Here is a 26,567-nt window from a genome sequence, read left to right on the forward strand (position 1 = left end):
GCTTGCAGAGACCTACAGATCATTGGGCAAGTCACAGACTTAAGCAGGAAATTCACCAAGCTAAGTAAATTCAGTAACTGAGGTAGAAACTGTCAGCAACAAGATAGCCACATTCTTTTTGCTTAATTAAAATTCCATTAAAATAAAACTATACATATACTTCGAGTGCAGTTGTTATACTTCCATCTTGGTATGAATTACCAGGTTTAGGAAAACACTACAAGTGTATAAAACTTCAGGGGAAAACATTATAGTCAACAAGCATTGTACACATCCATTAATTTCAAATCTAAAGATAGCCTCCATTGTACTAGTCATTACTGCAGATAAGAATTTAATTTGGAGCAAGAACTTATTATTTCTTGCATCAATTTTATAACTATACAGAACTGTATAAAGAATTTGGCTGTAAAACTTAATACTCTTTGATTTCCAGTTCCCTACTACCTGCAGTGTTTTAAAATTACATGTTTATAATTATAAAAGAATGGACTCTTTTTGTTTGTGATCTAACTCGGTATGCAATGGAAAAATTAAGGGAGACCCGGCTGGGGTGGGGGGGTCAGCAGCACCCCCTCCCCTCCAAGGATAGATGATGAGCTTCCTCTTCAGCAGCTGCTCTTCTAAAACATTCAAACCACAGAACATCCCTGAAGGGTCTCATCAGTATGAACTCTTGAAACATGCAGAAGCAACTTTAGGAAGTGGAATCTGAGATAGGCTGTTATGTTGCCAGGGGAAAGGACCTCAATGAATGGATTGCTGTTAACACTGAATTTTTTCAACCAGATGAACATGTTATATGGAACTAAGACAGAATTCTGCCTTGAAGCAAGCTGTTCAGTCTGTCTGCAGGTCCAAGGTATGAGTATTATTGGGCAGATGGTACTAATATTAAAAAGCCAATCAAATGTTCTGCACCAAAATACATTGACTATTTGATGACTTGGGTTCAGGATCAACTTGATGATGAAACTTTTCCATCTAAGATTGGTGTCCCTTTTCCCCAAACCTTTATGTCTGTGGCAAAGACCATTCTAAAACATCTTTTAAGGGTGTATGCCCATATTTATCATCAGCACTTTGATTCGGTGATGCAGCTTCAAGAGGAGGCCCACTTCAACACCTCCTTATGTAAGCACTGTATTTTTTTTGTTCAGGAGTTTAATCTGACTGATAGGCGTGAGTTGGTTGGCGCCTCTTCAGGAATTGAGAAGCTTGGATTGAAAGACAGATAACTGGTTTCTTTTAGAACACAGTTTCACTCTTGCTTCATGTACTGCAAAACCATCTCGTTACTGTTACAGACTAGTGCTACAAACTTTATAGAAATAGGATAAAAAAAGACATGTTGTCTGTGTATAATGATAAAATTGTCTCAGAAGTAGGTTGGCCTAATGCCTTAATAGTGCGAAATTAAGGACACACCTGAATCTGAGATACTGTGTCACTACTCCTGTTATTTTCAGAGTCATGTTTGGTTGTAGTAAGTGATGTCTAACCTGTAGCTTGTCAGTTTACTTTTTATTCATTTACTGAAAGAAATGATTTAGTCTGTTTCAGTTGGCAGTAATAATGGATATTAAAATTTTCCACCAGTAAGTTATTAACAGGTTTCCAGAACAAATTTCTTAGTAACACAATCAGATCAGTTTTACTCTGTTGTATACAGACAAGTTATTTTTTTTAAAAAGATTTATTTATTTATTTATACAAGCACTGAGTACACTCAGAAGTAAGGGAGAGTGAGAGAATTCATCAGAGCCAGAAACAGAACAGGCAGAAGGACCGAGGTACACTGCTGAGGGGAGCAGTGGGTACGGCAGGAGAGGTCTGTGCCTCATGTGGGACCCTCGCTGGAGGCCTAGGAATTGAACCGGCACTGCAGAGGCTGCAGGTAGGTTCGCAGCCCAGCAGCACTCAACCGCCACGCCACCAAAAAGGCCCGATAATAAGTATTTTTAAATTTCCTTAAGATTTAGAACATTTGTGTCACTTTGAATAACTTTTAAAAAATTTTTACAATTTTTTTTTTTTTGTATTCATTTATTTATATAAGCACTGGGTACAGTCAGAAGCGCGGGAGGGTGAGAGAATTCCCAGAGCCAGAGCGGGGAACAGAACAGGCAGACTGACAAAACACACCACTGAGGGGAGCAGTAGGCACAGCAGGAGAGGTCCGTCACACCATGTGGGACCCTCGCCAGTGGCCGGGAATCGAACCAGAGCTGCAGAGGCTGCAGGCAGCTTTGCAGCCCAGTACTCAACCGCTGCGCCCTCGGGGGAGGCCCATTTTTTAAATCTTTGTTTTTAATTCACATTTGTACATTTTTAGAAGTGTGTGTCTCATACAATTTTTTAATAGCATCTACAGGTGGTTCTTATAGATTTTTATTTTGAGTGCTTCAGATTAATTTTATTATGTAGTTGTGACTGGGGAAAAAGAGAAACTTCCCCCAAATTATGATAAATTTAGGTCTCAAAACCATTATTTCCATTCACATTGTTTTTCAGAGGCCTTCAAATTCTTGATAGGAGACTGGAAGAAGGTACTCGGTATTTGATAATTTTGTCTTGAGTTTCCTTTTTTAAAAAAAGTATGTTTTTATTATGACTTGAGACTAGTAGTGTAGAATGCACAAATTTTATCCCAGTAAGGATAAAACTTAAAAAAAAACCACAATAAAAACCTTGAAGGTGTATACATTTAAAAAAAAAGAAAAAGAAAAATTAAGGAAACAATTTCTTGTGGCCACAGGACAGATTTTCCAATCACTTTAACTTTGCCTCATACAACTCTACATGTGTAATGTCCATAGTGACAAAGTGTGTATTATTTACACTTTGGCAGTAGCAAAGGCAAAAACAACTCAAGGGCAAGTTATCTTAACTCTAGATCTGGACATAAAACATATTTCCAGGCTAAAATCAGAGTGATCACAAGAACAGTTTATCAGATCCAGACTTTTCAAAGGAACATTTTAAAAGTGCCTACCATATGACAATCACTAGGAAAGCCTCTCTGAATGACTCTGGAAGCTTAAGCAGTATGTTGAAAAGTTGAGCAGAATATCTGGGTTATATATAGCCAGTGAATAGTACAGTTAAATTCAGTTCTAAAGTCTGAAGCCTAAACTTTTAATCATCGCTTCACCTTTTCTTGCTTTGGGTAGTCCTTCATGGGAAAAATGGAAAGTACTGATCCTTCAGAGTGGTTGAGAGGATTACATGTAACTGAACTCTCCTTCACCAAAAAAATCTGATTAGCAAAGCCATTAGGTGGCAGTCTGCCTTGCATTCTCTGTCAACACCCTAACCTAACCACTGTTTAATTCAAAACATTAGTTTTGCACATCTGGTAGGCCTGAACAGATAAAAATGATCCATGAAATGAAAGCATTTGGTTAGATGATCTCTAAATATCATAGTAATGTTAACATTTATCTAAACAATGAATTAGATCTATCATTTTTTATGTATACTTTATTAATGAATATTGGTTCTAAATTATTTTAAAAAAGTCTAACTCATAAAATGACTTAAATTCTTCAGAAATGTTTTATAGTAGTATTTCCATGTATGATCTCAGCCTTATGGTGGTTTTATAATAACCCTAGGACTGAAATAATTTTTGAATAAAATGAAATTCATTATGACTTTTTTTTTAAAAAGATTTATTTATTTATTTATACAAGCACTGGGTAGTCAGAAGCGCGGGAGGGTGAGAGAATTCCCCAGAGCCAGAGCGGGGAGCAGAGCAGGTAGAAGGACCGAAGTACACTGCTGAGGGGAGCAGCAGGCGGCAGGAGAGGTCTGTGCGCCATGTGGGACCCTCCTCTGGTGGCCGGGGAGCAGCCGGGGATCGAACCGGAGCTGCAGAGGCTGCGGGCAGCTTTGCAACCCAGCGACCCAGCACTCAAACGCTGTGCCACCCGGGAGGCCAATTATAACTTTCTTTTATGATGTATAAGGTACTTACTGTCATGACTTTCCATGAATACAGTGTTTATTTTTAAAGTTCTTCTCTTAATGAAAAATGCCAAATAAGCAAGTATTATTTACTCTATTATTTATTAGGAAAGTTTTACATATTAGGATAATTACTTAGAACCTAATAACTTCCATTTTAGATCACACAGTAGCTATGAGAAAGATCCTTAGAAGCAATTACACCTGAGAGTTGTAGCAGGCAGAAAGAGTATTCCTTCACTACTTCATAGCCAATGAAATGCACTCATTAAGTCTTTTACCTCATTTGCAAAAGACTCTAACACAAGGATGATTGCCTAGCATAAAAAACCACAACTCAAACTGCCATCTTCTAAAAGTACATCCTGCTATCTGTAAATACATACAGATTAAAAGTCATGGTGTTAAGAAAATAGTAGTATATAGAAAATTATCATTATTCTGTATGCTTACAAGTTGAATTGGCATATTTTCCTTAAAATGTTATTAAAAAAATGAAAACATTTTACTACGAAAACTTAACTCAAGTTAGAAATTCTCTCTGGAACCAAATAATGATGTTAAAAATCAATTTCCAACAATGATACCAGCAATAGCAGCTGACCAGTATGATGCCACACATATGAGCAAATGCCATGCCCTTGTCAGGACAGAACACATGGTAATCCTCACAGAGCTTCAGAGCAAGCGAACAGTTTTCCCAGTTACTGTCAGGAAGTCATCATCAGCCAAGGCACGCAGTGCTTCTTCAAACATATCTTTGGTAATTGCCTTTGAGGAAAAGTAGGAAAGCAAACATGTTAGATGTGAGGTCCTCCCTTAGCTGCTGGAGTCACAATAATTTCACTTGTAAAGAACCACCAGTCTCTTTCCTTTTAGTGGTTGCATACATTTCTAAGGTGCTAATTCAGGTGGTGTTAAACATTTCCTGTAAAGGGCTAGATGGTAAGTATCATGAGCTTGGCATCTGCATGGTCTCCCCAACTACTCCACTCTGCTACCCTTGTGGAATTGGAGCTGTGGATGGGAAGTATGGGTAGGACTGAAAGCAGGCAAAAGCATGGACTTGGCCAATGGGGTTCTTTTCACTGAATAATTTAACATAACTTATTCACAAAATGATACCAGTCTTTTATTCCCAAAACAAATATAGTAGTAAATACGATAGCCATAAGATGTGTGATCCTAACACTACAGAAGCAAAAAACCCAAGATCCGGGCCTCCCTGGTGGCGCAAGGGATTAAGACACAACCTATGAAGCTATCGGCAACCACTGCAGCACAAGTTTGATACCTGGCCAGGGAGCTACCACATGGAGCAGCAGACCTCTCCTGACTCACTTGCTGTTCCCCTTAGCAGTATATTTCAGTCAATCTGCCTGTTTGTTCCCCACTCTGTCTCTGGTGAATCCTCTCACCCCCTGTACCCTTGGCCTATACCCCAATTCTTGTTTGCATAAATAAAATCAATCTTAAAAAAAAAAAAAAAAAACACACACTAAAAAAAAAAAAACCCTCCGAAAAACCCAAGATCCTAAATGGCTGACAACCGATAAAATAAGTGATTGAATATGGAAGCAATGGAATGATACCCACCTATTTTGATGCAACCATCACAGAAAATGTTAACAGTAATTGTTAATTAAAAAGAAAAAACAAAAGCCACAAAGTTACAAAACAGTATAACTATAATTGTCTAGGTGCATTTTCCAAAACAAAACAAACACATGTGTGCATATACATACAGAAAAACTGTAATAGTATAACAAATTTTGTGATTATTTTTTGATGATTGGTTCATGTTACTTCTTTATCCTTAATACATTTATTAAACAATGAAGGAAAAAATTTTAAAAGCTCAAATTTTATTTTAGGCAAAAGCTACTCAACAAACAAAAAAAACAAATACTTACTATGTCAGACTGTCCCCGAATATCTTCAAAAAGTTGCTGGTATTTAAGAGCTGGTGTTTTGCCCTTAGATAAAATAAGTTTTTTCAATGCTTCTGCTAACTCTTCTTTCCGTTTACGAGAGGTGGCACTCAATCCTGAATTTAAAAGAAATTAATTAAAATAACTTGTGTTATAAGGAAGTGAAACATTCAAATGTCTAGTAGTGTTGCCAAAAGATAGGGGACAGTGATTGAATACCAAAATTGCTCAAAAGCATAGTAAGTTTTGATTTCTTTGCTATTTCCAAATTTCTGCACGTAATAACTGTTACAGCCCCCTGAAACATAATCTATATAATTTATGGACTGATTAATCATTGCTTTAAGAAATGAGTTATTTAAAAAGGGCTAACATGGGTACATGGGCAGAAGAGAAGCAAGAATCCCTTTTATGTTAGACAGAACTTTGGGTGTGCATTTGCATGCATGCTAGTGTATATTTCTCTCAGAAGTTAGTGTAGGTCTCTGCCAGGAGCTGTCAGCCTGGATTATTCAGAAGAGCCCAGCTTGCTGATAGGTTAGGCATGGTGTGACTACTGAAATTTAGGGATATGGCCACAGAATTCTCCCAGGAGTAGGAATATCTGGTCGAGGCTCAATGGAATTTGTAAACTGATAGGATGTTGAAGAACAATGGAAACCTGGTTTCCTTGGATCTAAGTCAGACCTAGTCACCATTTTGAAATAAAATAAGGAATCCTGGAAGATAAAAGAGAAAGGAGACAGCAGTCTTATGTCCAGGTTGCATGAGACTCCCACAGGGAAAGAATACTCACTACTATAGATCAAGTCCTAACACAAAAATACAAACATACACATGAATATTATGCAAGATAAGAAAACGTCAAAAGAAACAAAGTATAAGATGAACAGTTTACCACATGTAACAATTTCTTTCTTTCTTTTTTTTATTTTATATATATTTTACATCATTCTTCATTTTTGTACAATGTATGCTTTCTCCTCTTGGGTGTAGTCCCCACTGAATTCCCACCATCAATTCACCCCGTGACCCATTACCATAGTCCCCTGTGCTCTTCCCACCTGTTTTGATCCTTCTACCTCCTCCTCCCCTGCAGAATGTCTCGATAACAGAACAATTTCTAATGCAAGAAAAAATTGGAGCATCTCATGAAAAGAATAATATCAAAGATGCATAAAGTTCTCAAATTATTCAAGGCTAAACAAGAATATAATAAGGACCATGAAAAAAGGAAACAAAAATCATTTCTAGATATGAAACAGCCATAAAATTAGACTAGATATAGCTGGAAAGAGAATCAGAGAACTGGAATATTGGAATTAGAACAGAAGAGATTACCTGGAATGCAATAAAGTGATGGAAAATACTTTTAAAAAGTTAAGTCACATGGGTTTAGTAGAATGAAGCCCAACATAGGCTTAACAGAAGTTACAGAAAAAAAGAATAGAAAAATGCAGAGGGAGCTCTTCTCCTTGCCTGCCTGTAACGAGGCAGGCCCTTCTTAAATTACCTTGCTTCCCCTTAGAATTGGGAATAACCTAGAATAGGGAGAGATGAGGAGTTCAAAATACTTCTGAACACAGGACAAAAGATGCCATTGTTGAGGACAGAGTTAAGGTACTACGTGTATATTTTACAAGGTTAGGAAATACCACTTGGAAATTTTGGAAATATTATTTGTTAAATCAATTCAGATTATGATTGTCTTTGGTATCATAAACACCATTCTAGTATTTATCAAAATATAGTGAGGGGGGCGTCTTGGTGGCGGCAAGGGGTTAAGTCTCAGCACTATGAAGCTACTGGCAGCCACGGCCGTAGGAGTTCAATCCCCTGCCAGGGAGCTGGACCACATGGCACAGCAAACCTCTCCTGTCTCACCCTTTGCTCCCCTCAGCAGTGTATTTCAGTCAATCTGCTGTTCTGTCTCTGGTGAATCCTCACACCCTCCTCATCCCCTGTACCTCTTGACCTACACTCCAGCTCTTGTACACATAAATAAATAAATCTTTAAAACAAACAAACAAACAAACAAAATATATATATAGCGAGGAGATCCCTGTTATCTGATCATTGTAGATGATTATTTAAAATGCTGATTCCTAAGACAGAGACTCTAAACCGAATCCCAGAGACTAGAGTCCAGCCCATGAACTGAATATCTAAGGAGCAATCTAGTTGATTCAGATGATGCATATCAAGGCAGGGGAATTACCATGTCTATGGTATTCAATAGAAATTTAAAGTTACTTAGAGAGCAGAGATTTGAGTATTTACCCAAAATGTGTAAGTACCATAAAACCAAAACAGAAATTCTTGTGATGAGTACTTAAGAACCACTCCAGTTTATTCTGTCCACATATAATAAGCACCATTATTAAAATGTAATTACATCATAAAGCTATTGGGAAAAGATCAACTATATTTTGTCAAGAATATTACCTTATTTTATCACCAAAAGCAATGCTGGGCCTTCCTGGTGGCACAGGCAGTTGAGCACAGCGCTGTGAAACTGTCCGCAGCCTCTGCAGTGCCATTTCAATCCCCTCCAGCCACGGAGTAACCCACATGGCACAGCAGACCTCTCCTGTCTCACCTGCTGCTCCCCTCAGCAGTGTATTTCATATTTTTTTGTAAAAAGATTTATTTATTTATTCATACATACATATATACATACAAGCACTGGGTACAGTCAGAAGAGTGGGAGGGTGAGAGAATTCACCAGAGCCAAAGCGGGGAGCAGAGCAGGCAGAAGGACCGAAGTACACTGCTGAGGGGAGCAGTGGTCACAGCAGGAGAGGACTACCGCGCCATGTGGGACCCTTGCCAGTGGCAGGGGATCGAACCGGCACTGCAGAGGCTGCAGGCAGCTTCGCAACCCAGTGCTCAACCGCCGGCCACCGGAGAGGCCCTATTTCATATTTTTTTAAAAGAAGATTTATTTATTTATTTATAAAAGAACTGGGGTACAGGCCAGGTGTGGGGGAGGGTGAGAGGATTCACCAGAGACAGAGCGGGGAACAGAACAGGCAGACTGACGAAATACACTGCTGAGGGGAGCAGCGGGTGAGACAGGAGAGGTCTGCTGTGACGTGGGACCCTCTCTGGCTGGCCAGGATCGAACCGGCGCTGCCAAAGCTGTGGACAGCTTCATAGTGCTGTGCTCAACCGCCTGTGCCACCAGGGGAGGCCCAGCAATGTATTTCAGTCAGTCTGCCTGTTCTGTTCCCCCCTATGTCACTGGTGAATCCTCTCACCCTCCCCCACACCTGGCCTGTACCCTGGTTCTTGAATAAATAAATAAACCTTAAAAAAAAAAAAGTAATGCTATTTTTATTGTTTTAAAAATTTAGTTAAAATAAAAAGTCAGTTTATAGTTTTTTCACAACTTTCAAAAGTGCCCTGATCTGGGGCCTCCCTGGTAGCTCAAGGGGTTAAGCATCAAGCAACTATGAAGCTATCCACAGCTATTACAGCACGAGTTCGATCCCCGGCCAGGAAGGTGACCCACGTGGTGCAGGAGACCTCTCTTGTCTTGCCCACTGTTCCTCTCAGTAGTGTATTTCAGTCAATCCGCCTGTTCTGCTCCCACTCTGTCTCTGATGAATACTCTCACCCCTCCGCACCTCTGGCCTACACCCCAGTTCTTATATGCATAAATAAATAAATCTTTAAAAGAAAAAAAGTGCCCATCAAAAAAAACATGAAGAATCTATTTAAAATTATTTAATTGTTAGCTTAAAGGTATCCGTGACTCACACATTTAAATAATCCCCACGAGGTATCGGTGACTCACACATTTAAATAATCCCCACGAGGTGAACATGATAAACACTACAATATAGAAACAATAAAAAAATTTTCATGCACCCTTAAGTTCAATGCCAAAAACAAACCTGTAGTAAGAATAGATATGTCCACAATGCCAGTCCTGGGGTCAGTTGCAGACTGCTTTAAAGCTTCCCTATGGAGGCGTTTTGCCTCTTCAACATCAATTGCTTCAACTTTGTTTGAAAACCGTACTTTAGCATGGGCTTCTGCTAAGCGGATCAGTGATTCCAGCTGTCGAGGGTATGCAGAAACCATTCCTCGGCTACTCCCTATCTTCCTCATGTCTACATAAGCCTGGTGGACAAAGGAACAATAATCTTAGTAACAATAATAACAATAATCCTCAGTAACAATAATCTTAATTTCATGGTTGAACTTTGAAGTTAGAATTCCATTAACTTCTATTTGACTGCACATATAGGTAGTGATCTGGCCCTGAGTCACCAAGATGGTATGAAATGTAGCTTCAAAGAATGGAAAATTAGAGAGGGTGGTGAGGCTGGCACAAAGAGGACTCACCAGGGAGCCTATCAGAAAATGGTGCTCAGGCAGTGACTTCGGTTTATACCCTGCTAAATAAGAATTCATTTAATATGGTATGCACAGGGTTACTGGGACAGTTACAAAAGTTGTACTATACTTACATGTAGATGACACAATTTATTTTTTCAAATAACTCTAAAGAATATATAATACATAGAAAATTACACCTAATCTATAATTTTTATTTGAGCTTTTTCAGGAGCTTAGTTAAGATGGAAAGTTATCCAAGCATCCAGGAACTTTCTCAACATCATAATGCTTGAATAAACTAACATATGCCATTTCATACAACTATCCATATAAAAGGATACTGAAAAGTGAACACAGAATATTTACAATTCATTTTATTTTTTAGAAACAAGAAACTGGAAGCTCAGAGAAACTGCTTGACTTGCCCAGGATCATAAAGTTACAAAGCAGTATAATTCATATTTCAACTCAGGCATTCTGATTTTAAATTCATTGAGCTTACAACTAGTTAAATATAAACTGATTTGTACAACCTCTGTGGATCTTTTTACCCTTTCCACATTTGGAAGTCTATTTTGCAACACAGGAGGGTAAGAATAGCTACAGAAGATAGTATGTTATTCTTAAAATAATTGTTGAGAGAGGATGACTGGCTAGTTATATCAATGCTTTTAGTTAAAGGCTCCGCAATACATATTTTTCAGGCTTTAAACCTAGGAGTGAATGTGTGTTACCTCAATGAGAGCCTGGCTGGCCTCCTGGCTCAGCCGAGGCATGACTGTGCTGTGGGCATAAGCAATGTAGTCCTTGAGCACAGCCATGTCCATGAACTCCTCCTCCACCTGCTCCTCACTCTGGTAGTATAGTGCCACCAGGTGGTGAGCAAGGCGCCTGTCATAGGCTTCGTCCTGGGGATCCAGCATGAGGAAGATCAAATCAAATCTGAAAACATATTATAAAAACACTGTTTTCCTAGTTGGGACCAATATGCTTGTAAACACAATTAAAATATTACTCTTGAGACACTCAGGCACGTACAGTGAACATGCTTTTAGCCAGGGCTATCAAGGGAAGGAAGCATCTTCTGCCTATGAAGAGCTTCTACATGGATCAATTCACTTGCTTTGTCCCCAGAGGGCATTTAATCTCCTAGTCCTTGGTCTGCCCAGGGAAATGCCTAGTCACCGTATAGCTGAGTCAACCTAAGATTCTCTGGTGGGAAATGTTACTCTAATTTTGAGGAATGGAAGATTTTAAAGAAAATACATTTAATTCTAGGGGAAAAAAAGAACTACTTGATAAACCCCATCTATCATGTAAAGCAATTCTGTGGAATATGTCGATACTGAGAGGGTTTAAAACCGAGAGTTGCTGCACCTCCCCCTGCAGTGACCCTCAGGGCTAATGGCTGTTGCCATGGTCCCTGAGGTCCGGCGTGGGCAAGGAACCATGCGCGCAGGGGGAGAACAGCAAACTCCCTAAGATGCAGAGAAGCCGAATGCCTGCCAAGAAATAATGACCACCAGAAGCTGCCACAAAGATGATTAAAAGAAATGCTGACCACCTGGAACCTTATCTCGCTTTCTCAAGGCCCATAAACTTTATTCTGCTACAACTGTCTCTCTAAAATCTTTCCTTTTTCTGGTCATTGATTGCTAATTAAAAAGCATACGTAATTTAATAATTAGGCTAATGCAAATGAAACATTACTAAACACTGTATTATAATAGAATTGTAGTTTAATAATCTTTCTATTATGTGCTTAACTTTAGTACCTTTGATATTAACTACATTATAATATAAATTTACCTATGACAATCAATTATGAGTAAACATAAGTAGATAATAGTAGTAGTAATTAGTACAAGAATATAGAAAGAGTTAATAACCTGTCCAATTAGGAATGAGGCTAGGTCCAGGTGTAACTTTGGACATAAATCACTGCCCTGTCAATTAAGCTAAACCTATGAACAAACTGATTTCTTTGATGTTCACTGTTCCTATGCCTTTAGAAAAAACATATATATACTGACCACTAACAAAAATAAAGTTGCACTCAGATTTACACTCTCTCTTGAAGTGTGTCTGTTTGTCATTTCTTTAGCCGAATCCCTGACCACCCTGCGCAGTCTCTCAACCCTGAGACGGCCTCATCGTCTACTGCTGTGCTGGTCTGCGGCAGAGAGTGGTGAGTGACAGGTTTCTGAAAATGCTGTTAAGGTAAAATGTCCTGTTTCAGAAAATGAATGCTAAGGTACTGCCATAGCTCAGTAGAGAAACACCATACCAACCAAATTTGAAAACTTGCAATAAAGCAATGAGTTTATTAGTTAAGTATTAGTCTTTCCTCAATTTCAAGATGAAAGCTCTATGAATGAACAAAGTAAGAACATCTGTTTTATACCTTGATAATAATGTGTGAGGTAGCTGGATATTTTCAATGGTAGTTTTTTTTGGATTCCACTGAGATTCAATAGGATTTGCTGCTGCCAGGACAGAAGTGCGTGCATTGAGCTGACAAATAATCCCAGCCTATCAAAGAAAACAGTGCAATTAGAAGCCTTACCCTGAGACTGGCAAAGATGCCTTTGCTTGGCAAGCCCTCTGCTGTATTATCACGGTTACTGAGAGTCACATATCCTTGTAAAGGTGACTTCAAGTTTCACTTGGGACAGGCCCAAGTAAGGCGTAAGTGCCTTTCAAAAAACACTAAACCCCTGAATGAGACTTAGAAAAAGTTCTAGTTCTACAAATGGTACACATTAGTGAATTTGTACAGCAAAAAAGATACAAGCGAATCCTGTAGAAAATTCTCAGGATTATGCTTAACTTTAGCAGGAAAGATATTCATTCATCAATTTTCCAGTTAGAACTAAGATGCGCTGCAGTTTCAGATACTTTATTTCAATTGTCTATACATTTTGAATGCACCCAACATGTAAGAATGAAGACTCTAACTCACCTTTGCAATGGACAGTGTTTGTTGTTCCATGACTTCGTGCAGTACTGATCTTGTACTTTCATTCATCTTATCAAACTCATCAATACAGCAGATGCCATTGTCACTTAGGACGAGGGCACCGGTCTGCAGGACCAGCTGCCTTGTTTCAGGGTCTTTCATTACATATGCAGTGAGGCCAACAGCACTTGAGCCCTTCCCAGATGTATATTGGCCCCGGGGAACAAGGTTGTACACATACTGCAGTAGCTGGGACTTGCTGGTTCCAGGGTCACCACACAGGAGGATGTTGATCTCAGCACGAAATTTGCCCCTTCCTGTGTGACTAAAATCCTTTCTTGTTCCACCAAAGAGCTGAAGCAAGATTCCCTAGGCAAACAAACATGTCTAAACATTTTGTTTACTACAGGGTAGCTGAGATTGAATTGATACTATTGAATTGATACTATTTTCTCTATGAATAAAGAATTAAAGTTAAGAAATTACAGGTAAACCTGGTGGCACAAGGGGTTAAGCACAGCACAATGAAGCTATCTGCAGCCTCTGCAGCATGAGTTTGATCCCCAGCCGGACAGGGAGATACCCACATGGCGCAGCAAACCTCTCCTGTCTCACCCACCGCTCCCCTCAGCAGTATATTTCAGTCAGTCTGCCTGTTCTGCTCCCCACTCTGTCTCTGGTGAATCCTCTCACCCCCCTGCACCTCTGGCCTGTACCTCAGTTCTTGTATGTATAAATAAATAAATCTTTAAAAAACAATGTTATGTGGTAGTGCATGCTTTCTTTAAACATAAGTACACTAGGCTGTGCCAGATGGCGACCATGTAAATCTCTATTCTGACCCCATGTAGCTTTTCTTAATTTAGAAACATGTAAGTATGGTGTGGAGAGGAGGAAATGGACAATATATCTCCTCAGCCAACCAATTTAAGATGTGAATAACTTGCTTTGTCAAACAGGTCACAAGTCTTATCCTGTATGGAGCAGAACAAATGTTAATACCATTTGATCCCAAAGAACTATAAACCCAACACAAACCCAGTTACCTTCTTTATATCCTCATGTTCATAAATACTTGGTGCCAAGGCTGAAGCAAGTCTTTCATAAATGTCTGGTTTCCTGGAAAGTTCCTTAAGCAATTCCACACGTTTCTCTGAAAAAAGTTTCTGTTCTGCTTCTTCATCAAGGCCATGCAGACGTTTTGCATCCGTTTTCCGATAATGAATGACATCAATATGAGTTTTGTAGACAGACTTCACATTACTCACTCTTGGATTGACTCGAATAGGAACAGCTCGATAGATGCCTAAGAACATACCACAAGATGTAATTTTACCTCCCACCAATAGCATTGTGAAGCAGTGCACAACAGGAAGCACTGAGGAGAACTGAGGGCAGACTCTGGAGCAGGTGCACATCTGAGTATACTGCCTTCATGGCTCCCAGAGCTAACTGTGGCGCACTCTTAACCTCCCAACCGACAGAGGCAGGGCAAGTTGGGACAAAAAACAGGTTTCTGAAAAAGGCAGACCTAAAAATGTGTTCACCATTTACCTTCCTCCTTAGCTCTACCACCTCAGACACCTATCTGGGTGCAACCACATTGCATACGATGAAGGCTTAGCTGAAATTATTCCGCTTCTAGCATAATGACTGGCTCATGGCTGTGTTCAAAGAAACAGTATTTCCATTTTCCTTAAGCTTAGATTTGACTGGAACAAAATACCAAAATCTCCTATCAAAACTTGAGAAGGAAATTCTAAAACTGGGCCTCCCTGGTGGCACAAAAGGTTAAGACACAGTACTATGAAGTGATCTGCAGCCACTGCAGCATGAGTTCGATTCCGGCCAGGGAGGTGACCCAAATGGTGCAACAGACCTCTCCTGACTTGCCTGCTGCTCCCTTCAGCAGTGTATTTCAGTCAATCTGCCTGCTCTGTTCCCTGCTCTGTCTCTGGTGAATCCTTTCACCCCGCCCCCCCCCCCACACCTTGGCCTTACCCCAGTTCTTGTATGCATAAATAAATCTTAAAAAAAAATAAAAAATAAAAAAATCACTCATACATTATATCACAGGCAAAGGTAAAGACATGGTGAAGGAACAATGACTCACCCTTAGTATTTTTTATAATCCTTAACCTTTCTCCTTTATGCCACCCTCTTAGCCTCAGAACTCTTAATTCGTTTATTAGTGTCTGCTAGCTTTTTTTTTAAAAAAAGATTCATTTTATTTATTTATGCATGCCAAGAGTTGGGGTGTAGGCCAGATGTGTGGGGGTTGAGAGGATTCACCAGAGACAGAGTGGGGAGCAGAACAGGAGGATCTACTGAAACACACTGCTGAGGGGAACAGTGGGTGAGACAGGAGAGGTCTGCAGCACCATATGGGTTAGCTCCCAGGCTGGGGATCAAACTCATGTCGCAGTGGCTGGTGACAGCTTGATAGTGCTGTGACTTTAACCCCTGCGCCACCAGAGAAGACCCTATCATGCTTTCTGAAGAATTTAAGAACATTAAAAGAAGTAGGTGCTCAACTCTTCAACCACACCAAATTATCATTCTCCAAGAAGAAAAAAATCCCAAAGTGGTATGTCTGATGTTTTATCTTTTTTGAGTTTCTAATTAGAAGCCTTAACTTCTAACAATTCAGTTTTCTGCTGCTTTTTGAAGGGAAAATATTCATACATGTGCCCTCAGCTTTCTCAACAGGTTGCCATTGATTACCTGCCCTTCTGTTTATCTAACAGATCAGTTCATTTCTTTTAAAACATAAAAACCAGGGTCCTCCCTGGTGACACAAGGGGTTAAGTCTCAACACTATGAAGCTATCAGCAGCCACTGCAGCATGAGTTCAATCCCTGGCCATGAAGGTAACCCACATGGCATCGCAGGCCTCTCCTTTGTCGCCTGTTGTTCCCCTCAGCAGTGTATTTCAGTAGAGCTACCTGTTCTGCTTCCCACTCTCTCTGGTGAATCTTCTCACCACCTCCACACCTCTGGCCTCCAGCTCTTGTATGCATAAATAAATAAATACTAAAACACTCTATATGTAAATATGTAATTAGACTATACACACTATTCCTCACGCCCACATAGATTAGGGACAGATGATTATGTTAAAAGTGGTCTAGTTACCTTCAGTGGTGATTTATCATCACAGAACAGCATTGTTAATACTTATTTTACATTTATATAGTGCTTTTCATGGCTCCCTCCTCCAAAACACTTTTACATGTATCATCACATTAATTCCATTTCGCAGTTAAGAAATTTAAAACATTGGATTAAATATTTGATCAGTTTCAGAACATTAGAGTGGCAGAACTGGAACTATACATCTATTTTGCTAAAGGTAACATATTCTTTTACACTTTAATTACTACCCATATGTTTAAGTCTGTTAGTAACAACTGCTGGAGTGGAGTCACAGCTGAAGGCACACAGGATAAGACATCTGACTCACTGGACAGAACACATAGACAGTGTTAGTCTTGACTCAGTCTCCTCCTCAACATCCTCAACAAGGACAATGCTGCCATAAACACCTCCAAGAAAGGGAGTCTCATGTCCTGTGTCCTATCCTGTACCTGTACCGTACTGTCCCCAGCCCTATGCTGGAAAGAACACTCTTTTGGCATAGAGGAGGAGTCCTGAGAGCCAGAACAACCATAAAAAATTTGGTAAAGAGATTTACATGTCTCTGTATCTCAGTTTGTTCAGCTCTAAAAAGACCCTAACTCCTAGCATCAAAATAGTGCTATAACCAGTTTTTTCTTTAATAATTAAACTGTAACCTGTAGCTGTGTACTTGGGAAATAGGTGGAAAATTATTTAAAATCCCAGAGTTGGTAAGCAGTATTTCCTGTAACTGCTGGCATAACTCAAAATATTTCCAACACCAATCTTGTTTGGAGATACTTTCTAAAGAGACCAACACTACCAAATTAGGATATATACACAGCTTTGGAACACTGAGAGCAAGAAGTAAGGAATTGCAAGGACAATACATATACTGGAAGGTTCTATCCCGTTAGGTGGCAAAGACATTATATCCTGTCTTCTCAAGACCCAAAGGTACAATTAGTCCCATGTCAATGAATTCATTAACAAGTCAAATGAGGGCCTCCCCGGTGGCACAGTGGTTGAGCGCTGGGCTGTGAAGCTGCCCGCAGCCTCTGCAGCGCTGGTTCGATTCCCGGCCACCGGCAAGGGTCCTACATGGTGCGCAGACCTCTCCTGCCGCCCGCTGCTCCCCTCAGCAGTGTATCACTGGTCTGCCTGTACTGTTTCCCACTCTGGCTCTGGTGAATTCTCTCACCCTCCCGTGCTTCTGACTGTACCCAGTCTTGTATGTATGTCTAAATAAATAAATAAATCTTAAAAAACAAAACAAAACAAGTCAAATGATTAAATGCAAGGCAGATTTATTACATTAACAACCTACACTCTTACCTGTAACATTCACTCTGTCCCCAGGTTGAACCTTGTCAACAAGATCATTATGAGCAAAGAGGATGACTGTGTGAGGCGTCTGCCCTGCGGGCATATCTTCAGGAGACTCCTGAAGTTTGATCTGAAAGAAGAACAGTGAAAACATAAAGCAAAATGGAGACAAATCTGTGTGACTCTATAGCTGTTTTTTGACATCATTTTAACCTCTTAGAATCATATACTTTGTTTTAATCGCTATATAGTTAACAGTTAAAAAAAAGGCTTTAATATGGCCCGAACATTTTGTTAAGGATGCTTAAACATTCCTCTGATGGGGTGAAGTACATGATTTTGTCCCTTATTGCCACTGTAAGGTTTTAATGGATATGTCTTTTCATAAATGCTACATTTCTAATTAATTTAGAACTTATTTCTATTAGATTTCCTAGGTGAAGCACATGCTTTTCAAGCTCACAGTCAAGTACTTCTTGTCCATCTCTCATAGTCACTTTGTATACCTAACAAATACCTGCCTACCTAGTTCTATATTCTCTTATCTAATAGGGTTCTGTTGAAAACCTGCCACTTGCTGGACCCTGTTCTAGGTGTTGGGGATTCTTGAAAGAAGTCTGTTTTCTCATAAGATACTCATGCAAGTATGTTAATAGATCTGACAGTAACAAATGCAGTCAGACAGGCCAAGAAGGTAGAAGAGATGATTTTAGTAAAGCAAGGTTAGGAAAGCCTTTTAAGTCACATGACCTCTGGGCAGATGTCTAAGAATGCTATATGTTCTCACTGGAAAAAACAATAAATACAAAGGTTCTCAGACAGGCTTGTGCTAGTCTGAGGAGCTATAAAAGAAGAAACGCTTCAATGTCAGGGAGGCCTATGGTTATAAAAGTGTGTTGTGGGTGATAGCAGGTCATGTTGGTATAGAATCTACTCTCAGATACTAGGCTTTATTGTGTGGAGCTTCCTCAAAACAGTAAAAATGGATCTACCATATGATTCAATGATTCCACTCCTAGGAATCTATCTACCCAAAGAATATAAAACCACAAATTTGAAGGGAAACCTACACTCCCGCATATTGCAGCAGTATTAACAATAGCCAAGAAACAGAAACACCTAAATGTCCCAAAACAGATGAATAGATGAAGATGTGATAAATATACACAATGGAATACAACTCAGCAATCAAAAAAGATAAACTAATCCCATTTGTAGCCAACATGGATGGAGATGGAAGAGAATGTGCTAAGTAAAATAAATCAAAGAAAATGATAAATATCAGATGGTTTTACTTATATGTGGAATACAGAAAAACCAAACAAAGGGTCAGGAAAAAAAACAAATTGCAAGCTGACCACAGATCTGAGGCATACAGCACGGGAGAGAGAAGGGTTAAAACACAGGAGGGCACAAGGGACTATGGTGACTATAGGGACTACATCTGAGGGGAGAAATCAAATACTGTATAAAAACTAACAAAGATGTAAAAGAAAAGACATTAGGTTTTACTCCAAGACAGTCTGTGAGTTTTTGAAGTATTCTGAGAATACAGACTATACTCCTAGGGAGTATGACTCCTACCACTGTGTTTCTAGTTCTCAGTACTGAAATGGCATGCACTGAGGTATATTCTTTCCTACAACTTGCACAAACACTCAATGAAAATTTATTAATTTCATCTTCATTCTTTGGTTATAAAGTTAAACACTATTTTGCATTTGGTAGTATTTTCCTTATTGACATCCAATAAAGGAAATTAACAGCAGTATTAATTTATAGTATTTCAAACATAATCTCTATTTAACATTAAAAAAACCTTAGTCCTGTGCATAACTTTACGCCATTATCATAATAAATAATTTTCTGCTTACTGATTTATTTCCACATCAATGATTACATCTCAAAATTTTCATCATTAAAGGGCCAAGCTTCCTATATAATACAATGAGAAAACTTTAGAAAGATTATCAACCCATTATTTACCAGTGGCACAGCTGCAAAATGACAGACCTTAGCCAAATAATTACTATTTCAAATGTTTTATATATACTTTTCAATGGTATATATATTTTTTTAATTTTTTGCATAAAATAACTGGAGTTTAGGCCAGAGGTGCAGGGGGTGAGAGGATTCACCAGAGACAGAGTAGGGAGTACAACTGGTGGATTTACTGAAATACACTGGTGAGGGGAACAGCGGGTGAGACATGAGAGGTCTGCTGCACCACATGTGGGTTAGCTCCCTGGCCAGGGATTGAATTCAGGCCATAGCGGTGATAGCGCCAAGACTTAACCCCTAGGCCAACAGGGAGGCCTCTGACATAAATTTTTTTATAGTCCTAAATATTTTTCACAGAGGTACTGCATGTTAAGTTTGATTTATTACACTGGAATGGGTTAATCTGATCTACTAGCTTATAAATCACACGAAAACTTAACATGTTGATAGTGGAGGAATGCATTCTTTTTCACCTTATGAGGTAGGTGAAAGTAATTTAAGAGGGCCTCCCTGGTGGCACAAGAGGTTAAGACTCAACCTATGAAACGATCTACAGCCACTGCAGCATGAGTTCTATCCCCGCCCAGGGTGGTGACCCACACGGCACAGCAGACCTCTCCTGACTCCCTTCAGCAGCTCCCTTCAGCAGTGTATTTCAGTCAATATGCCTGTTCTATTCCCCACTGTCTCTGAATCTTCTTACCGCCTCCCCTGTACCCCAATTCTTGTGTGCATAAATAAATCTTAAAACAAAAATGTCATTTATGAACAAGGTTTTAGGGCCTCATGAATGAACAAGTTAAATTTGTCTTTTTTGAGGATCTAGGTAGGGGCTGAATAAAGACAAGGTATGCCAAAGAGGAGGTCACCCAAGGAAATGGAAGGCCATGTACCATCTGCTTGTCAGAGAACACGGAGCGGTTGTGGATCAGTGCCATGCTGTGGGTGGTGTGACAGCGCTCGCACACACAGGGCTCGGCAATGCGCCCGCGATCGATCTCCACACGGGCTGTGTGGGCACAAACTTGGCACTGGAAGAAGGCTTCCTGCATCTCTGGAATCAGCTGGGATGTCCGTATCACCATGCCACTTATGGTGATGAGCTGGTCGATATCTGTACGGGGAAAGAGAGGTTGGCATATCCATTAGTCACAGCCCACAACCCTGTCAGATGGGTCTTTCCCTGAGTTAGGCTTCTGCCACGGCAGGCATGGTTCTGTTGTCAAATCCAACAGAAGCTTGTACAGGCATGCAGAAATACCGGGGGGGAGTTGTGTCAACAGGTACCATTGGGTACTTTCGGTACCCTCGGGTCTTAAATGCCCCTCTGTGGCCAGTCTGCCTTCTCTCAACCCTGGTAGACCTCTGGCCCTTCTTCATGGTCCCACCACCAAACCCTTGCTCATCTGCCTCCTGTTCAGCTCCATATTCAGTAAGGATTAGAAGCTCTAAGCTTTTCCCTGTCTTGCCTTGTACTTCACTCACTGTGCCAGGTAAGTCTTCTTTAAAATGTAACTTTTATTGTGTAACTAAGTTACACAATAGACATACAAGCTAATTAAGTAAAACCTGAATACTTTTGATATCAGTTAAACACCTATAAATCCCCTGGTGTCCTTGAATGTGTTATTTCTGATATTACCCTGGAATTCTTCACGTAACATTGTTCTTGTTTCTGAAAACTTAAATGCAACACGCCTACCCAAAATAGCTCTCTTCCTCCTTCAGTGTCCCCACTAGAACTCCCAACCATAGAGATGTCAAAAACAAATTACAAGTACAAAAAATTGTATTTCTTTAATAAATACTTTCTCATGTTTATTGACTTTTTTTTTCCTAACTGAAATTTATCTTCTGCACATCTATCTACAGAGGCATTAATACATTTTCAATGGTTTTGTATGTTAATCTCCATATACAGCAAATATGTTTACTCTGTATTTTCACTCCTGTGGTCACTGTCTAACTTAGGAAACTGCTGCCTCACATCTGAGCTATGGCTGAAATAGATATGAACTTCAATATACCTTACACACTTAACCACTGTGAGCTTACGGAGAGTGCAAAATCTTTCTCCTTAAAAAACTGTCAATGGCTCTCTACTTACTTGGGTAGTTAAAGTTGGAATTCAAAGCTCTTCATTACTTAGGCTTTCCAGCTCCCAGGCAAACATCACCTCCCAAACTCTCTGTAGCTATCTAAATCCCTTTACATCTGCTTTCCAAACATTTCCAGTAATGCAAAGTTCTCTTTCACCATGAACTCTTCCAACTCAGGCCCAGCACTCTGCTTCTCCTCTTAGGTGAGACAGCCTGCATGTTTCTTTGTTGTTCTAATTTTCGCTTTCCATGCCAGGTTTCTTTTTTAAGTTCCCGGAACTGTATTTTGTATTTGCTCTTTATAATGATTTTGAAAAGATGCCAACTTAATTAGAAAACAACCTGACATTTTTGAATAAGTTCACCTTAAAATAGAGAACTGCCAATAGTAATTTCATCTTTCATATAAATAATTTCAGTTAACTTAAAATTTTTTCTTTTTTAAAGATTTATTTATTTATTTATACAAGCACTGGGTACAGTCAGAAGCACGGGAGGGCGAGAGAATTCACCAGAGCCAGAGCAGGGAGCAGAACAGGCAGACTGATGAAATACACTGCTGAGGGGAGCAGCGGGTGCAGCAGGAGAGGCCTGTGCGCCATGTGGGACCCTCGCCGGCAGCCGGGGATTGAACTGGCACTGCAGAGGCTTGGGCAGCTTTGCAGCCCAGAGCTCAACCGCTGCGCCACCGGGGAAGTCCAGTTAACTTAAAAATTTTGATAAAGGGGCCTCCCTGATGGTGCAAGAGGTTAAGCACAGCACTGTGAAGGTATCCGCAGCCTCTATAGCACAAGATCAATTCCCGGCCAGCCAGGGAGCTACCCACAAATTGCAGCATACCTCTCTTGAATGGCCTGCTGCTCTTCTCAGCAATATATTTCAATAAGTGTGCCTGTTCTGATCCCCATTCTGTCTCCGGTGAATCCTCTAACTTTACCCCCTGCACCTCTGGCCTGTACTCCAATTCTTATATGCAAAAATAAATAAATCTTTAAAAAAAAAAAAAAGCTTTTGATAAGGTGGGTCCATGAGCATATAGGATCACTGAATCTGCTCTTTCGTTAGTTTATAATCCATCACTATCACTGATGACTCTTTAAAATTCTTTGATGAAAGAAGTTTTGCTTATTTTTATGTTAGGTAATTTCCTGTTACTGAAAAGATTACCTTCTGGATTCAGGCTTCTCATATTCTTAGTCTTCAATGCGTTGAATGGTCTTACTTGAATCTGATGTTCTAAGATTGAGTCAGGGTAACTGTCAAAGAAGATCTCGTTCACAGCCATGTCAAAAGTTGGGATAACCTCCTGTTAAAATGAAGGTAAGGATGCCAAACTATCATTGTATCTTAGTGCTAAAAATATGAAATAAAATATTTTACATTGGCAAAACAGAAAAACAAAAACCCACAATATAATTCAAAAATATTATCCTAATTAATTACACACATGCCATTTACATACCCAGGCACTGATTATCTCATTAGATGCATATTCTCATCAGGGTAAATGTGACCATATACATGTAAGTGGCATAGTTTAGACTTTTAATTGGTAATAGAATTTTTTTTCATACTTTTCCTTACTTTCCCCCCCATATTTTAATGCTATCAAAACTGTTTAAATCATCATTATATATATTTTTTGTTATTTGTTAACGTTTGCTCCCCATTTTGCAAATAAGGAAACAATTTCTGGGAAGTTAAGGAACCTGAGCAAAGTCACATAGTTATTAAGCCACAAAATCAATATTTAAAACCAAGCCTGTATGCCTCCAAGACCTACTGCTAGAATATAGCTGATATTTCATCAAGAAGGCCTAAATCCTAAGAAAAAAGACTACAATATAGTTAGGTTAGTCTGCTGAGTTGACAGAAGTATGAAATACATTCCTAAAATATTTCCTCTTAAGGTAATTTACTTCATCAAATCTAAGAAGCTATCAATGATAACATTCACCATTATCTTATATGCTATACCAGTACCAAATGAAGTATGACACACCATTCACAATATACATTCTACTTTCAGAAATGTTAGCGTGAAAAAATGTTCATCTTAGTGGAGATGAAAAGCAGTTTTATTAGGAAGCTTTTACAGTTTGGCATAGCCTCTTTATAGCTAAGGAAATTCTGCTATCTAGAAACCCTACTTCCAGATGTTTATTGTGATTCATGATGGTCAAAGCAAAATTCTTACCTGTGGGTAGCAGATGAGCTGTCTGTATAGGTTCTTGTCAAACGATTTTATGTGTTCACAGTTTACATTTAAAAATGGCTCCCCAATAACATTAATCTGTAAGAGTTAAAGAAATGTTATGTTCTGCTTATTAAACAAAAGATGTCCCTTGGAATTATAAGAATATTTGATTACCTCTGCAAGTCGTTGCATGTACACAGGTTCTGTAATATCTATGGCAAAATTTTCTTCTTCTTTAGCCAGTGGGTCAACAAAATGCTTAAGAAATCTCTTGATGTGGAAAGAAAAATACCAAGTTCAATGCACTTAGAAATAAGTAACTAGGGCCTTACTGGTGGTCAAGTCTCAGCGCCTTCACATTATCATTGCTACCGCCTGAGTTCGATTCCAGGTCAGGGAGATAACTCACATATGGTACAGCAGACTTCTCCAGTCTCACCTGCTGTTCCCCATAGCAATGCATTTCAGTAGATTTGCTTGTTCTCCTCCCCACTGTTTGGTGAATCCTCTCACCCCCTGTACCCCCTGGCCTATACCCCAGTTCTTCTATGCATATATAAATACTAAAAAAAAAAAAACAAAAATGAAAGAAACAAGCAACTACTCAAAAAACAAAAAGTTATGAGTATATCGTTATTTGGACAAAAAAATAAACAATGACTTCTGAAAAACTAGAAAAATAACAATTCTAAGTCATCTAAAAATCTACTCCTAAGTATTATGGCCACTTGGTTACAGATTATAAACACTTTCAGCATTGTCAGGGCCCTAAGATATGAATTCTAACACATGTGGCTCACCTGAAAACTTTCTTTGCATGTTGCCACATTTACATCTGTTCCCCAAATCACAAGTTTTTGGCCTAGAGACTGGTCACTTGCCACTATTTCTTCTGTTGCTGGCTACACAGAAAGAATGACAAAACCACGTTAATAGGGAATATACCTTTCACAACCCAAAAATGATGCTACCAAAGACTGTACAGGGTACTCACCCCATCGGACTGCAAATCCACCTGCAGGCCCTTTCGTGCAGAGCCTAGGTCAGGTCTCTGCCTCACTGGTGTGCCCCTAACACCACTTCTTGGGGTACCCTCTACTCTAGAGCTTGGTGTACCATAAGTCAGTGGTGAACTAACATCAAAGTCAAGAGGAATGGCTGTAAAAAATTTGTGAAAATTTACAATGAAATTCTGGTAGCACATCAACTCCCAAACTATAGCATGTTACTTGTTGATCTAAACACACTAATCATCTAATTCATCTAAACACACTAGTAAAACTCACCTGTGGTGGTGAAGATGCTAAGAACAATTAAATATTCTATTAAAAAAAGCACCAAAAGTTTTTTCTCTGCTCACTAACCCCTAAACATGTATTAGCTTCTTGTAGAAAACACATTATCTAATGCAGAGTTACTCCAACTACCATGAACAAACGGACGAAATTTGACCCTTAAGCATGTTCTGTGCATTAATCAGGGGAATACTTAGATCTATAGAAACGCACTTGAAGAAAGCATCTGAGGAGGGCTGGAGAATACTGTATCTTGTGCTGCAGGACTCTGTAGGTCAACTCCAGGGGAGGTGGGCATCGGCTGCAGCTCTCCTGTGGAAGTTGAATCCTCGCCTCTTCGCTTCTGAGACGGAGATGACCTGGCATCGTCACTTCGAACTTGTGATACACAAAACAGAAGAGATGGCACTCATTTCCCTTGTTTGGTTTACCTTGTTTTGACTCTAGGGACGAATTCTTTACTGAGCAAATGGAAACCAAAGAAAACAGAGGCAAATGGAGGCGAACAGGTCAGCCAATGGTTGCTGTGCGCCCTAAAGCCAAGGCTGCACAGTGGAGCCTGCAGAGCACGCACGAAGGCTCGTGGTGCCCACATTTCTTACTTCACCCCGACGGAAGACACAGGCGGCCTGAAAGGAGAGAGGCCCAGAGCGCAGGCCAAGGTCTCCCCGCCGTGGCGGGAAAAAGCCAGACGGCGCGCGGGAGCGGGAGGGCCGTGGGCGGGCACTTACGCGTCGGCGCCGGGGGGGCCCGTCCGCGCCGGCTGCTCCGGCGGCTAGGGGTGGACGCCGGGGAGGACATGGTCCTTCGTGTATCTGCGTGAGGACGAGAACAAGCGCTCGCCGCGCCCCCTCGCTCCTCTCCCGCGTCCCTCCTCCCCGCCTCCCGTTACCTGGACGAGGCAGCGCGCGGCGGGCTCGGCTTCTGGGAGCCCGAGTCTGCGGAGGTTTCGCGCCAGCGGCGCCAACGTCACCGCCGTCGCCGACGCCCTGCCAATCACAGCAGCGTCCTCGCCGGCTCCGCCCCGGGAGGTGCCACTCCGCATCGACGGGGGGGGGACAGAACAGCACCCGAGCGCCGCGGAAGGCCAGGGCTCCCCCGGCCCCCCTGCCGTTCGGGTGGTGCGGCCGCCCACGCCACCCCGATTTTGCGGGAAAGCTGGGGAGTCGGATCAAACCACGTTCAACTAGGGGTTGGTTTTCACTGTAGTGCTAGCCAAGGAGAAGATGCTTCTTTCTATCTTAGACAATTGTATTTCTAAAACTATTCCAAACGCATTTCAGTCTTTAGCTAGAGAAAAAAGTGTAGCTCATTCACCAAGCTCTG

At 40.3% G+C, this 26,567-nt stretch overlaps 1 protein-coding gene and 1 pseudogene across 2 annotated transcripts; one reads left to right on the forward strand and one right to left on the reverse strand.

Annotated features, from left to right (window-relative positions):
• The first annotated feature begins 397 nt into the window (after positions 1-397).
• LOC311168848 (MOB kinase activator 1A-like) lies at positions 398-1,238 on the forward strand (annotated as a pseudogene). Its single transcript has one exon. The product of its transcript is annotated as an MOB kinase activator 1A-like (transcript).
• Positions 1,239-4,647: 3,409 nt separating this feature from the next.
• MCM4 (minichromosome maintenance complex component 4) lies at positions 4,648-26,042 on the reverse strand (the record flags this gene model as incomplete). Its single annotated transcript, XM_084229906.1, has 16 exons — positions 4,648-4,740; positions 5,883-6,016; positions 9,800-10,028; positions 10,982-11,189; positions 12,652-12,779; positions 13,210-13,575; positions 14,253-14,512; positions 17,659-17,779; positions 20,544-20,764; positions 22,917-23,055; positions 23,947-24,042; positions 24,121-24,216; positions 24,747-24,848; positions 24,941-25,104; positions 25,455-25,619; positions 25,973-26,042. The coding sequence occupies 16 exons, from the start codon at positions 26,040-26,042 to the stop codon at positions 4,648-4,650; spliced, it is 2,592 nt and encodes an 863-aa protein (XP_084086032.1).
• Between the last annotated feature and the right edge of the window lie 525 nt (positions 26,043-26,567).

Source organism: Talpa europaea, assembly GCF_964194135.1.
Source record: "Talpa europaea genome assembly, chromosome: 3".
Lineage (NCBI taxonomy): Eukaryota > Metazoa > Chordata > Mammalia > Eulipotyphla > Talpidae > Talpa > Talpa europaea.